The sequence below is a fragment of the Oncorhynchus tshawytscha genome, linkage group LG33 (genome assembly GCF_018296145.1).
Source record: "Oncorhynchus tshawytscha isolate Ot180627B linkage group LG33, Otsh_v2.0, whole genome shotgun sequence".
Lineage (NCBI taxonomy): Eukaryota > Metazoa > Chordata > Actinopteri > Salmoniformes > Salmonidae > Oncorhynchus > Oncorhynchus tshawytscha.
In genome coordinates, this window is record NC_056461.1 from 8,910,984 (window position 1) to 8,925,983 (window position 15,000).

The following is a 15,000-nucleotide window of genomic DNA, read 5'->3' on the forward strand; positions in this document are numbered from 1 at the left end:
ACGCGCACACACACACACGCACACGCGCACACACACGCGCACACACACACACTGGCTCAATCTCAATTGACTAAACAAAGCATTTCTTATACAATGCAAACTGTATTGTATATCTGGATGAGTAACACCGTACTGTATACGACCCAGATTATATTGGCCAGCATATGGCTCTTAAAAAGTATTTTGACTGAATTGAACTACGATTCCTACGCTTCTTCACTTCAAGTGAGATATTCTAGTTGTCCCGGGTTCCAGCCGTAGAATTTGAATATTAGAATGACTTCTTATTCCTTTTGTTCCAGCTCTGTGCAACCTGTTGCATAATGGCTTCCTCCCTGTCTCTCTTCCTCTCTCCCCCTATCACTCTCCTCTCGCTGTCTCTTTCTCCCTGTCGCTCTCTTCTTTTCTGTCTTTCTCTTTCACTTCCATCTGCCCCCCCCCCACTCCATCTCTCTCTTTCTTCCTGCCTTTGCCACTCTGTCCCGTTCTCTGTCTTTCTCTGCCTCTCCTCCCTCATTATATACATGAATACGCTGAACCTGCAACATGCACGAGTTGTAGTGAACACTGTCTGTCTGCTAGTCAGCCAGCTGCAGACTGGGCCTAGGTAGTACATGGCACACACACACACACACACACCAGTGTGCACACACTCACACACGTAGACACTCATCCACACACACACAAATCCACCGTGACGTGTCCACTCAGTGCCTGTCCTTGTGTCTCCTAGTATATTACTGAACTCACCAGTAGCTTGGCCATACAGAGTACCAGACATCTTCAACCTTTTCTTAGTTAGTTTACATAGTGTACATATTCATTGACTTATTCCCTCCCTCACAAACACACAACGCAAGAAATTGCAACCCCCCCACCCTCCCACACAGACTCCCCCACTCCATATCAACCCTCACTCCTTGCATGTCACTGCCGTCTCAAGTAACTCCCTATGTCCCATGCGGTGTCACTACTTTTGGCCAAAGGTAGCGCACTACATGGGCCATAGAGCGCCATTTGAGACACAGTTTATGTCTCTATTATAACCCCCCACACACACACACACACTCCTGTATATAATGTCCCTGTTATAGTGTAACACTCTCACTCTGCACAAGAAGAATATAGGCCAAATCTGAAATCACACCCTATTCTCTATAAAGTGCACTACTTTTTGGCAAGAGCACTATGTAGGGAATAGGGTGCCATTTTGGACACAGGATTAATAATAGTCAGGGAAACACTAAAGGTAACTCTACACAAGCCCCCCCACCTCGGTGAATCATCAGGGGCGGGCCTTATCATGTAGCCCAGCCTTCTGATAGGCGCATGCGTTTGACGGATGGGCTGTGGCGTTCATCCTGATTGGACATCGGGCGCAGCAGGAAGTTGTCGTTTCCGCGGTGATCCTCGCGGTCGCTGCCGTCGTATGAGCTCCCACAGCTGGATAGGCTGTCGCCAGGAGAACGCCCTGCCTCGGCTGGGCCTTGATTTGTTAGGTAGCCCTGGGGCACGGCCCCCATCCCTCCGCTGACAAATCCGATGCCTCGATCTCTGGGCGGGGAGGCGGGCTCTGACTTGATGTGAAGGTTCTGATGGACATTCTGGAGGTTGAGGTTGGAGTTCTGACAAAGGTTTCTGGTGGAGGAGAGGAGCGATAGTGGTTAGAAAGAGGGAGAGGAACTACCCAAGCACAAGCACACTCAGAGGAAAAGACACACAGAGACAAACAGACACAAACACACACACTCACCCCATGTGTCCTAGTGCTGAGTGCTGCATGTTCTGTAGCTGTTGTTGCTGCCAGCCTGTTACTGATCCCATGTGAACTGATCCAGAGCCGTTCCCTCCGAAGCCTGACAGAGAGCTCAGGTCACCCAGAGAGTACTCTACACAGGGGGAGTGGGGAGAAAGGTTGCAAACCTTGTGGGCAAATCGAAAATGCCTTCCTATTCCTAATGCCTTCCTATTCCCAATGCCTTCCTATTCCCAATGCCTTCCTATTCCCAATGCCTTCCTATTCCCAATGCCTTCCTATTCCCAATGCCTTCCTATTCCCAAATGCCTTCCTATTCCTAATGCCTTCCTATTCCCAATGCCTTCCTATTCCCAATGCCTTCCTATTCCCAAATGCCTTCCTATTCCCAAATGCCTTCCTATTCCCTTCCTATTCCCATGCCTTCCTATTCCCAATGCCTTCCTATTCCCAATGCCTTCCTATTCCCTAATGCCTTCCTATTCACAATGCCTTCCTATTCCCAATGCCTTCCTATTCCTAATGCCTTCCTATTCCTAATGCCTTCCTATTCCTAATGCCTTCCTATTCCCAATGCCTTCCTATTCCCAATGCCTTCCTATTCCTAATGCCTTCCTATTCCCAATGCCTTCCTATTCCCAATGCCTTCCTATTCCCAATGCCTTCCTATTCCTAATGCCTTCCTATTCCCAATGCCTTCCTATTCCTAATGCCTTCCTATTCCTAATGCCTTCCTATTCCCAATGCCTTCCTATTCCTAATGCCTTCCTATTCCTAATGCCTTCCTATTCCTAATGCCTTCCTATTCCTAATGCCTTCCTATTCCTAATGCCTTCCTATTCCTAATGCCTTCCTATTCCTAATGCGGTGCAGTGATTTTGAGAGGAGGAAGAGGAGGAGGGGAGGAGGAAGAGAGAAGAAGAGGATTGCATACCTGTGCCATAGGAGGTAGAGAGGGCAGAGGGGTACCCTCCCATACCCTGCCCGGGCAGAGTAGGTGTTGCTATGGAGACCACAGGAGTAGCCAAAGACTGGGCAGACTGGGAGTGATTTATTCTCTGGTTCTGGAAGAAAACAACAAACAAACATTAACACACTTTCATGTGGATCTCCATTTCCTTCTAGACATACAAACAGATATTCAGTGTAACTTTCTACATGTTGTCCATTAGTGTGATGTCACACCACTCACCAGCATCATGTCAAAATCCTCGCACAGGCAGCGTTGAAAAGCAATACAACTCATATTAGTGTTTAGTGAGTGTACGGTGTGGGCTAGAGTGTGAGGAGCTGTTCAAGGGGGTCAGGTAAGTGTTTTGACATCTGTCTGTCTGGGGGGGACGAAAGAGAGTGAGAGAGAGATGGAGAAAGAGAGAGAGAGAGATGGAGAAAGAGAGAGAGAGAGAGATGGAGAAAGAGAGAGCGAGAGAGAGAGAGATGGAGAAAGAGAGAGAGAGATGGAGAAAGAGAGAGAGAGAGATGGAGAAAGAGAGAGCGAGAGAGATGGAGAAAGAGGAGATCACTCACAACTGAGGGCATGTTGTTTTTGTTGCCAGGGGGCAGCAGCGTGCGGAGGTCTGGCTTGCGGTTACCACTCAGGGTCATGGAGGTCATCAGGGGCGGAGTCTTGGCCTGCATGCCTTTGGCCACACATCCCGGAGACAGCAGCCCCGGAGAGTGACGGTGGTTACCATAGCTACCATTACCTAGGAGACGGACAGAGGAGAATAGTGTCCGTTTTTCTTGTTTTACCCAAGTTGCATAAACCATCACAGTGTGAAAAATGTGGTCGCGATAGTTAACTCACCAGTGTTAGAGATGACGTTAGACAGCTCCGAGACCATCATCCCTCCTGCGTTTCCAGCGCTGGGGGGTCGGTGTGTGTGTTGGGGTCCAGGCGACATGCTGTTCCTCTGCAGCCCGGGGTGTGTGTGCGAGAGGGGCGGCAGATTGTGGTTTCCTAAGGAACCCCCCACCCCAGGTTGAGAGTAGAGTAGTCCGCTGTTATTTTGGCCCTGGATGGAGCCAACCATGTCGTAGTTAGAGGGGGGGAGAGCCTGCTGGACAGAGACAAAGAGACGACAGGGTTAGCAAGGCAAATGGAGAAGTGGTAGGAGTGGACACACACACACACAATTCTAGTTAGCACTTACACAGAGTCTCTGTCTGCTGATCATGAGGTCGATATCGTCGTTGATCTTGCGGTATTTATCCTCTGACTCGGGGCTCTGACCAGCAGAGTCGTCTGCCTCGATGTCGGGACTGTCAAAGCCATTTAGACCCTTCTTTCGTAGGGTCTGAGAGAGAGAGAGACATAGAGAGAGTACGAGAGAGAGAGAGAGAGAGAGAGAGAGAGAGAGAGAGAGAGAGAGAACAAATGTTAATGATACTCTGCAAATGGCTTGAGAGTCTATTAATGCCACTGTTACAAAAAAAGAGAGTCAGTGATTAAACCACAACAGCTACTCTAGAGCTCTGAAGTGTTGCAGCCCCCTTGACTGCCACCAAGAGGCGCTATAACACATGCTAGATAAATAGTCTCATTGAACTACAGTGTGAGCGGAGAAGAGAGGGAGAGTAGACAAAGTGAGAGGAAAAAAGTACAGGAAACAGAGAGAGAGGGGCTGAAAGAGGAGGGGTGGTAGACAGTGATTTGGAGAGATGAGAGGAGAAAATGGGGGGGGTAATGGAAAGAGCAAGCCTCTCTTATCACTTCTGATAATGTTCATGGAGCTGGGATGCTTTTGCCCAGTGTGTATATGTGTGTGTGTGTGTGTGTGCAGTTTGTCTCAACTTTGTCATATCTCAGCACGTTACGGCCTAACACTGGCCTATCACTAGACCAAAAAAGCTATCACACACACAAAACACATTTTGTGGCAGGTCCAACACCGTATTGCCCAGTCATGCCCACCTGTCACTGGCCAACACGGGGAGGGGGAGTGACTGAGCCCGGCTGCAGCCAATCACAGCTCTGTGCCCGAGGGATGGCCGTAGATGGCTATTTTTTGCCTCTATGGCAGCCAGAGCACCCCTCGACCCCAGTCCCCACCCCCCACACTCCCCGTCCCTCTCACCCCCACTGTCCCTTCACTCCGTCTCTCTCCTGCCCATTCCCTGCCCCCACCCCTCACTTCCCTTCTGTTACTCACTCCCCCATACCTCTCTCGCCTCACCTCCCCACCCCACAATCACACACTATGCCCATGACTGACGAAACAACACATCAGCCAGACAAAATTGATATGACACGTGAAAAGAGAAGAAAGTGAAGAACTCGTACTCTGTATTTCAGAACGCATGACTCTCCATACCAGGGCTCAACACAGCCCTGGCACACACAGGCCCGTAATGTGTAACCTTGAGAGCAGCGTGTGTGCGTGGTGAGAGAGGTGCGTCTTTGTGTTCCGTGTGCGTGCCTGCGCGTGTATGTGCGTGTGTGAGAGGTGAATGTGGTAGGTGGTTGAGTGCACAGCTGACTATAGGTGCTCAGGGGGAGACAGCTGAGAGAGAGAGAGAGAGAGAGAGAGAGAGAGAGAGAGAGAGAGAGAGAGAGAGAGAGAGAGAGAGAGAGAGAAAAAACAGAGCGAACAGAGAGAGAGAGAGAGATCACTGAACACCCTACCTCCATTCAACCCACCCTAAAATCCTTCCCTGTCAAACGAAAAGGAGAAATAAGTATTTTCTCTGGTAGGCACAACCTACCTGGCATTGCTAACAAAAAAAACAACCTCAAGTCAAAACCATTACAGCACCTCAATCTCTCTCTCTCTCTCTCTCTGTTTTTTTCCGTCTACTCCCTGTTGTTCTTTCTCCCCTATGGGTGGTCTGGTCTCCCAACCACTTCCATATCAATTATGGCATGTGCCATAATTACAAGGGCACAGAGTGCAAGGCAGCTCTTCGTGTGCCAGGGAACATGACGTGCAACTCTCACAACATCTCACCTCTCCTAACCCAACAGGAGGACATTTCGACCGCACTCGCACACACATGCACTCAACACACTCACACAAAGATTTTAACCCACTTAAAGGTCCAATTCAACTGTTTAAAACAAAAAAATCTCAATATAAAATAATTTCTGGGTAACAATGAAGTAACTTCCTCTGATTACTTGATATATAAATGGTCAAAAAGCAAAGACCAATTTATAGGGAAAGAATTTTGCTATGACTGCCTGGGAGTGGTCAAACTGGAAAACTGAAGACGAACTGTTCGTGGCAGAGAGGTCAGGACCTCTCCTTCTTATTGTTCTATCAACATCACAATATGGCGCAGAGCGGTTCGATTTGCCTGCTGCGCGCCGTTTTTCAAGGGATTGTTCAATAAATGTGTTTGTTTGTAATATCATCACCTCTCAAAGGCCATAGTCAGAACTACACATTTCCCATCATTCCATGAAAGAACCGTTGATCATCGGAGTTATACAGCAAGTAACTGATCGTGTCATTTCAGACACGCGAGGGCGGCCTGATGACATCTCTCACTATTGGCTAGCTGATGACAGATCACGTCAATAATAACTAGTTAACAAGCTAACTTTCAGGGGATAAACTAGATGGCTATATGTAAATATTGTTTGACTTGCCTGCCATCTATTTTTTACATTTATTTGACCAGATAAATTGACTTAGAACACATATTATTTACAGAAACAACCTGGGGAATAGTTACAGGGGAGAGGAGCGGGGATGAATGAGTCCATTATAAACTGGGGATGATTAGGTGACCATGATGGTATGAGGGCCAGATTGGGAATTTAGCCAGGACACCGGGGTGAACACCCCTACTCTTACGATAAGTGCCAAGGGATCTTTAGTGACCACAGAGAGTCAGGACACCCGTTTAACGTCCCATCCGAAAGACGGCACCCTACACAGGGCAATGTCCCCAATCACTGCCCTGGGGCATTGGGATATTATTATTTTTTTTACCTGAGGAAAGAGTGCCTCCTACTGGCCCTCCAACACCACTTCCAGCAGCATCTGGTCTCCCATCTAGGGAGCGACCAGGACCAACCCTGCTGAGCTTCAGAAGCAAGTCAGCAGTGGGATGCAGGGTGGTATGCTGCTGACTATAGCGGTGATGCCAGGAGTCTGACCAGCAACTTTACCAGGGCGAGGACTTGCCGATGTCAAGCGCTTTCCAAACGCCTCATCTCTGACGAAGCAGGCTAAATGACACATGTTGTTTGCTTAGCTAGCTAGCTAGTTATATGTCAAAGTGATAGGCTCACGTGTCTGAAATGACATGATCAATTGATGTGCACTGATCATGTAAAGAATGCAGTGAATGGTTGTTTAACTCCGATGGTAGAGTTAAAGGTGGAATCATCAGAAATGCGCAGTTCTGAATATGATGTTTAATTAAGAGGTGATGATGTTAAAATCAAATACTTATAGCTTTTATTTAACTTTCATTTTGAAAACAACACTTATTTGTCAATGGTTTTAGCCGAGCTGGTGGTCTCCTTGCCCCTCAGCAGCCAAATCAAACCCTCGGCACCGTATTGTGGAGTTTCATTGATAACGACCTGCCTGTCACCGGGCAGGCCACAACTCCATCCCACCAAAACAGGCTGACATTGTCTTTTCAAAACAGCTCTTACAATAAAAGATGGTCATTTTCACAGGATTATTCCAACTTCACAGTGTGGAGATAAATATAAGACGCGGGGAAATCGAGTTTTTGACTCCACTGGTTTTCACCTTCATTGTAAAGTCCTAGTTATTTTGTTGCTTTGACAAAGTTATTCTTGAAGATGATCCTTTATTTCATAGTGATTCATTTGCGTCTGTCCCCTCAGTTTAAGGTCAACCCTTTTACGTGAACTGAACTCTCGTATTAATATGGTGAAAAGATTCCTTTTTTAAAATGTATTTTTTAAATCTAAAGAAACATTGAACATCTAATAAATAGTCAAATCATAATGTAAAAAGCAGGTGAGCTGGTTTGACTCTTTTTTTGTAATTTTCTGTTGTTTTGTGTTGGAAAACACTTCAACCCTCTTACTCATAGATAGACAGGCAAAAAATCTTTGCCAATTTAATTTTTTTCAAATTTATTGTGAAGCTTCCATTCAATTGCACCTCCCTGTCAATTGCACACAACAAACATGATTTAAGATGAAATGGTCAACCCTGTTATACAGTCAACCCTGTTACTTTATTTGGAACATAATAGGTACTTACTGTAGTTATTCTAATTTTTTATATAAACTCTTGAGATGGGAAAACTTGTTTTTTTTATGAAGTTGGACATGTGCTATTTATGACAGAATGTTAAAATGAGATGAAATCTAAAGTTTTTTTGACCAAGTTACACGACCCCTCTATTTCTCCTCATGTCTGCCAGCCCGCCAAGACACACACACACACACATACAACACACACACACATACACTCATACGCACATCCCAGAGAGGCTATTCTTAGCGGCAGTCGTCTATTTTTAGCCTGCTGCTGGTTTCCAGGCATTTAACAGGAAGGAATTGACTACACAAAGAGAGCTGGAGTAACCACTGGGACTGTGTGTGTGTTTTGTGTGTTCTTTTTGACGAGCCTCGCTGAGAGCTTCAGCTGTTTTCAATCTGCGACACACACACACACACACACACACACACACACACACACACACACACCACAGAATGGAGCGAAATAGGGTTGGTAGAAAAGGGGGTGAGGAATGCAGAAGTTCTCCGTTATTTATAGCCATGATCCTGATCCACGAGCAACAAATCCAGCAAGCTCCAACACACACACACACACACACACACACACCTCCCCCTCATTATTGGGGAAAGAAACCCGGACAAAGGAGACTCTATTCTGCTCCATTCCTGTCATGCAGATAGTTCTACGGTTCACAAGGTTTCACAGCTAGGTCATGAGTTTTCTTTACCAACACAAAGCACAGGAGCTGTGTGAGATGCTGAGAAATACACCCGTATGTTGTTATAGTATATTGAAAGTCACTACCAATTTATGGACAGGACACACTCCAGTAAAAAGACTGAGTCGGGGTCATCTCTGTTTCGCTTTGGTAGTCTGTCTCTAGATTGTCGCGCTCTGTGTCTGTGGTGTGAGCCGTGTGGACAGCAGCATATTTGCAGGTGAAAACATTTAAGCGCACCAACAACAGACACACACACAAACCGAGCACACAACTCAAAGCACAGGAATGCACTGGCATGCATGTGCGTGAAGTCACAGTGACTCTATCAACTCTGTGGTAAGAGAGCTGGAAACCAGTTAGAATGACTGGCCCTGCCAAGACTGAACTAACCAAACACACTGGCGCGCGAGAGACGGAGGGACAGGGACAGAAAAGGTCAAGGAAGAGGGGGGGAAATCGAGAGAGGCTGATAGGTAGACGGAACACAAACAATCTGGAATAAATTGGCATAGAGGGTATTATTTGTCCCCCAGGAGACTACAGACTAGAGGTGACCAGGTCAGCCAGGAAGAGAGGGAGGGGGAGGAAAGAGAGGAGGGATGGGGAGAAGAGATGAAGGGAGAGGAGAGTTGACGCTTGGTGAGAGGGATTAGAAGGAGCATATTGAGATTACAGTAATTGAGTGTGATGGGATTATGGTAGATTACAGTAGATTAACAGTAAATGATATGCTGCTCCTGTCGGGGCTGGCAGACTAACCATGAGGTGGCCTCGTGGAGGACAGGTGAAGAGGGAGACCTGACCCACCTTCACACCACGTTACAACATCAGCTATCAGGCAAAACACCACGTTATACAACACTAACACATCAACACATAACCTCCAGATCGGGCTCAAATGTGAAACTCTGTGGAGTATTTTAGCTGTGCTTGGTTGATTTAGTTTGCCTGGTGTACAATGGAACACATGGGATAGTCCCAAAACTGAGCTGCATATCTCTCCCCCCCCTCCCCCCAGCTTTCTGCAGTGCTAGAAGTCCCCATTCCCACACATTTAACATCCCCACCCCCTTCTGCACTCTACCAAAACTCTACCAAGCTCGGTTTTCCCACTACTCCCAATGGGAGGCTCATGGCCTGTGTGGGAACGTACATCTTTCACTGATCTCTCTGTTCTCTCTCTCTCCTTCTCCCCCTCTTTAACAGGATCCTATATAAGACCACACCAACTCTCCTCCAAGCCGACGCAGATTCCTGCCAACGTTCCAGAGCCGGAATCCAACACACCTGTCCTGTGAACTCTGATCCCTAAAACCTCCCTAACCTCTGTCACATGGACCATGGTCCGCTGGGTGGCCCTGAAGAGGGTTGAATGGGGATGTTGGACGTGTGTGTGTGTGTGAGGGGACACCTTGTTCCTTAACATCGTTAAGTAACTCCAGGCTGGCCGACTCAGACCTGCACACGTTAGCCTCCCTGAGCCGTGGGCCACGAGCCCAACACACACACACACACACGGGCCTGAGTACCGAATGTCACAAAATACCATCAGACTAGCTGAATCCCACTGTTAATTCGACAAACTGAACATGTACTTATAATCAGATATCTAATCTGCTATTAGACCTGGGAAACCATGTTCGTGAATCAGTCTGCAAATAAACTGTGTGGGACCCACCTCCACGATGTCAGAGTTGGTCCTGCTCTCGTGAGGCTCGTTGTACTCGGTGTACTTGAGCAGCACCTTGTCCATGTCGGTGCTGGCGTACTGGAACAGCTTGTTGGTGCTGTTGAAGATGATGAGGGCGATCTCACAGTCACACAGCACGCTCAGCTCGTACGCCTTCTTCATCAGGCCAAACTTCCTCTTGGTGAACGTCACCTGGAGATGAAGAAGGAGCGGGAGAAGGGAGAGATGGATAGAAAGGGAGAGGGAGAGAGGGAGGGGGGAGAGATAGAAAGGGAGAGAGTGGTAGAGAAAGATAGAAAGGTAGAGGGAGAGAGGGAGGGGGGAGAGAGAAAGGGAGAGAGATAGAAAGGGAGAGGGAGAGAGAGAGAAAGAAAGGTAGAGAGATAGAAAGGTAGAGGGAGAGAGGGAGAGATAGAAAGAAAGGCAGAGAGATAGAAAGGTAGAGGGAGAGAGGGAGAGATAGAAAGAAAGGGAGAGAGAGAAAGATAGAAAGGGAGAGATAGAAAGAAAGGTAGAGGGAGAGAGGGAGAGATAGAAAGAAAGGGAGAGAGATAGAAAGGGAGAGGGAGAGATAGAAAGAAAGGGAGAGAGATAGAAAGGTAGAGGGAGAGATAGAAAGAAAGGGAGAGAGATAGATAGAAAGGGAGAGATAGAAAGAAAGGCAGAGAGATAGAAAGGTAGAGGGAGAGAGGGAGAGATAGAAAGAAAGGGAGGGAGATAGAAAGGTAGAGGGAGAGAGGGAGAGATAGAAAGAAAGGGAGAGAGATAGATAGAAAGGGAGAGATAGAAAGAAAGGCAGAGAGATAGAAAGGTAGAGGGAGAGAGGGAGAGATAGAAAGAAAGGGAGAGAGATAGAAAGGTAGAGGGAGAGATAGAAAGAAAGGGAGAGATAGATAGAAAGGGAGAGATAGAAAGAAAGGGAGAGAGATAGATAGAAAGGGAGAGATAGAAAGAAAGGCAGAGAGATAGAAAGAGAGAGGGAGAGAGAAAGAAAGGGAGAGAGATAGAAAGGTAGAGGGAGAGAGGGAGAGATAGATAGATAGAAAGGTAGTGGGAGAGAGGGAGAGATAGATAGAAAGGGAGAGAGATAGAAAGGTAGAGGGAGAGAGGGAGAGATAGATAGAAAGGGAGAGATAGATAGAAAGGGAGAGGGAGAGAGGGAGAGATAGATAGAAAGGGAGAGAGATAGAAAGGTAGAGGGAGAGAGGGAGAGATAGATAGAAAGGGAGAGATAGAAAGGAGAGGGAGAGAGGGAGAGATAGATAGAAAGGGAGAGATAGAAAGGTAGAGGGAGAGAGGGAGAGATAGAAAGGGAGAGATAGATAAAAAGGGAGAGATTGATAGAAAGGGAGAGATTGATAGAAAGGGAGAGATTGATAGAAAGGGAGAGATTGATAGAAAGGGAGAGATAGAAAGGCAAAGGGAGAGATAGAAAGGGAAAGGGAGAGATAGAAAGGCAAAGGGAGAGGGGGGAGATAGAAATGGAAAGGGAGAGAGGGAGAGATTGATATAAAGAGAGAGGGGGAGAGGGAGAGATAGATAGAAAGGGAGAGGGAGAGATAGAAAGGAAAAGGGAGAGGGAAAGATAGAAAGGAAAGGGAGAGGGAGAGATAGAAAGGAAAAGGGAGAGATAGAAAGGAAAAGGGAGAGGGAGAGATAGAAAGGAAAAGGGAGAGGGAGAGATAGAAAGGAAAAGGAGAGATAGAAAGGAAAAGGGAGAGATGAAAAGGGAGAGATAGAAAGGAAAAGGAGAGGGAGAGATAGAAAGGAAAAGGGAGAGATAGAAAGGAAAAGGGAGAGATGAAAAGGGAGAGATAGAAAGGAAAAGGGAGAGATAGAAAGGAAAAGGGAGAGATAGAAAGGAAAAGGGAGAGATAGAAAGGAAAAGGGAGAGATAGAAAGGAAAAGGGAGAGATGAAAAGGAGAGATAGAAAGGAAAAGGGAGAGGGAGAGATAGAAAGGAAAAGGGAGAGGGAGAGATAGAAAGGAAAAGGAGAGATAGAAAGGAAAAGGGAGAGGGAGAGATAGAAAGGAAAAGGGAGAGGGAGAGATAGAAAGGAAAAGGGAGAGATAGAAAGGAAAAGGAGAGATAGAAAGGAAAAGGGAGAGGGAGAGATAGAAAGGAAAAGGGAGAGATAGAAAGGAAAAGGGAGAGATGAAAAGGAGAGATAGAAAGGAAAAGGGAGAGGGAGAGATAGAAAGGAAAAGGGAGAGATAGAAAGGAAAAGGGAGAGATGAAAAGGGAGAGATAGAAAGGAAAAGGAGAGGGAGAGATAGAAAGGAAAAGGGAGAGGGAGAGATAGAAAGGAAAAGGGAGAGATAGAAAGGAAAAGGGAGAGGGAGAGATAGAAAGGAAAAGGGAGAGGGAGAGATAGAAAGGAAAAGGAGAGATAGAAAGGAAAAGGGAGAGATGAAAAGGAGAGATAGAAAGGAAAAGGGAGAGGGAGAGATAGAAAGGAAAAGGGAGAGATAGAAAGGAAAAGGGAGAGGGAGAGATAGAAAGGAAAAGGGAGAGGGAGAGATAGAAAGGAAAAGGGAGAGATAGAAAGGAAAAGGGAGAGATAGAAAGGAAAAGGGAGAGGGAGAGATAGAAAGGAAAAGGGAGAGATAGAAAGGAAAAGGGAGAGGGAGAGATAGAAAGGAAAAGGGAGAGATAGAAAGGAAAAGGGAGAGATAGAAAGGAAAAGGGAGAGATAGAAAGGAAAAGGGAGAGATAGAAAGGAAAAGGGAGAGGGAGAGATAGAAAGGAAAAGGGAGAGATAGAAAGGAAAAGGGAGAGGGAGAGATAGAAAGGAAAAGGGAGAGATAGAAAGGAAAAGGGAGAGGGAGAGATAGAAAGGAAAAGGGAGAGATAGAAAGGAAAAGGAGAGGGAGAGATAGAAAGGAAAAGGGAGAGGGAGAGATAGAAAGGAAAAGGGAGAGATAGAAAGGAAAAGGAGAGATGAAAAGGGAGAGATAGAAAGGAAAAGGGAGAGGGAGAGATAGAAAGGAAAAGGGAGAGATAGAAAGGAAAAGGGAGAGATAGAAAGGAAAAGGAGAGATGAAAAGGGAGAGATAGAAAGGAAAAGGGAGAGGGAGAGATAGAAAGGAAAAGGGAGAGATAGAAAGGAAAAGGGAGAGATGAAAAGGGAGAGATAGAAAGGAAAAAGGAGAGGGAGAGATAGAAAGGAAAAGGGAGAGATAGAAAGGAAAAGGGAGAGATAGAAAGGAAAAGGGAGAGGGAAAGATAGAAAGGAAAAGGGAGAGATAGAAAGGAAAAGGGAGAGATAGAAAGGAAAAGGGAGAGATAGAAAGGAAAAGGGAGAGGGAGAGATAGAAAGGAAAAGGGAGAGATAGAAAGGAAAAGGGAGAGGGAGAGATAGAAAGGAAAAGGGAGAGATAGAAAGGAAAAGGAGAGGGAGAGATAGAAAGGAAAAGGGAGAGATAGAAAGGAAAAGGAGAGATAGAAAGGAAAAGGGAGAGATAGAAAGGAAAAGGGAGAGATAGAAGGGGAAAGGAGAGATAGAAAGGAAAAGGGAGAGATAGAAAGGAAGAGGGGAGATAGAAAGGAAGAGGGGGAGATAGAAGGGGAAAGGAGAGGTAGAAAGGAAAGGGAGAGAGGGAGAGATGAAAAGGAGAGAGGAGAGAGATAGAAAGGAAAAGGAGAGGGAGAGAGATAGAAAGGAAAAGGGAGAGGGAGAGAGAAAGGGAGAGAGGGAGAGATTGATAGAAAGGGAGAGAGGGAGAGATTGATAGAAAGGGAGAGAGGGAGAGATTGATAGAAAGGGAGAGAGGGAGAGATAGATAGAAAGGGAGAGAGGGAGAGAGGGAGAGATAGATAGAAAGGGAGAGAGGGAGAGATTGATAGAAAGGGAGAGAGGGAGAGATTGATAGAAAGGGAGAGAGGGAGAGATTGATAGAAAGGGAGAGAGGGAGAGATTGATAGAAAGGGAGAGAGCGAAAGATTGATAGAAAGGGAGAGATTGATAGAAAGGGAGAGAGGGAGAGAGGGAGAGATTGATAGAAAGGGAGAGAGGGAGAGATTGATAGAAAGGGAGAGAGGGAGAGATTGATAGAAAGGGAGAGAGCGAAAGATTGATAGAAAGGGAGAGATTGATAGAAAGGGAGAGAGGGAGAGAGGGAGAGATTGATAGAAAGGGAGAGAGGGAGAGATTGATAGAAAGGGAGAGAGGGAGAGATTGATAGAAAGGGAGAGAGGGAGAGATCGATAGAAAGGGAGAGAGGGAGAGAGCGAAAGGGAAAGGGAGAGAGGGAGAGATTGATAGAAAGGGAGAGAGGGAGAGAGCGAAAGGGAAAGGGAGAGAGGGAGAGATTGATAGAAAGGAAAGAGGGAGAGAGCGAAAGGGAAAGGGAGAGAGGGAGAGATTGATAGAAAGGGAGAGAGGGAGAGATAGATAGAAAGGGAGAGAGGGAGAGATCGATAGAAAGGGAGAGAGGGAGAGATCGAAAGGGAAAGGGAGAGAGGGAGAGATTGATAGAAAGGGAGAAAGGGAGAGATAGATAGAAAGGGAGAGAGGGAGAGATTGATAGAAAGGGAGAGAGCGAAAGGAAAGGGAAAGGGAGAGATCAATAGAAAGGGAGAGAGGGAGAGATCGAAAGGGAAAGGGAGAGAGGGAGAGATTGATAGAAAGGGAGAAAGGGAGAGATAGATAGAAAG

General features: G+C 46.5%; 1 protein-coding gene across 5 annotated transcripts in view; it reads right to left on the reverse strand.

The window, feature by feature from the left end:
• Window positions 1-888: 888 nt before the first annotated feature.
• LOC112230847 (myocyte-specific enhancer factor 2C-like) overlaps window positions 889-15,000 on the reverse strand; it is a 36,014-nt gene continuing 21,902 nt past the window's right edge. For 3 of the 5 annotated variants that reach the window (XM_042311071.1, XM_042311072.1, XM_042311073.1), the window contains 7 exons: window positions 10,332-10,535; window positions 3,910-4,053; window positions 3,564-3,816; window positions 3,284-3,462; window positions 2,691-2,820; window positions 1,754-1,889; window positions 889-1,638 (listed from right to left, as the gene is read on the reverse strand). In XM_042311071.1, the coding sequence (XP_042167005.1) occupies window positions 1,302-1,638; window positions 1,754-1,889; window positions 2,691-2,820; window positions 3,284-3,462; window positions 3,564-3,816; window positions 3,910-4,053; window positions 10,332-10,535 (1,383 nt within the window). In that variant the 3' untranslated portion in view covers window positions 889-1,301. Of the gene's footprint in view, window positions 1,639-1,749; window positions 1,890-2,690; window positions 2,821-3,283; window positions 3,463-3,563; window positions 3,817-3,909; window positions 4,054-10,331; window positions 10,536-15,000 lie in introns of those variants that run through there. The other 2 variants (XM_042311074.1, XM_042311076.1) reach the window with 2 other exon arrangements.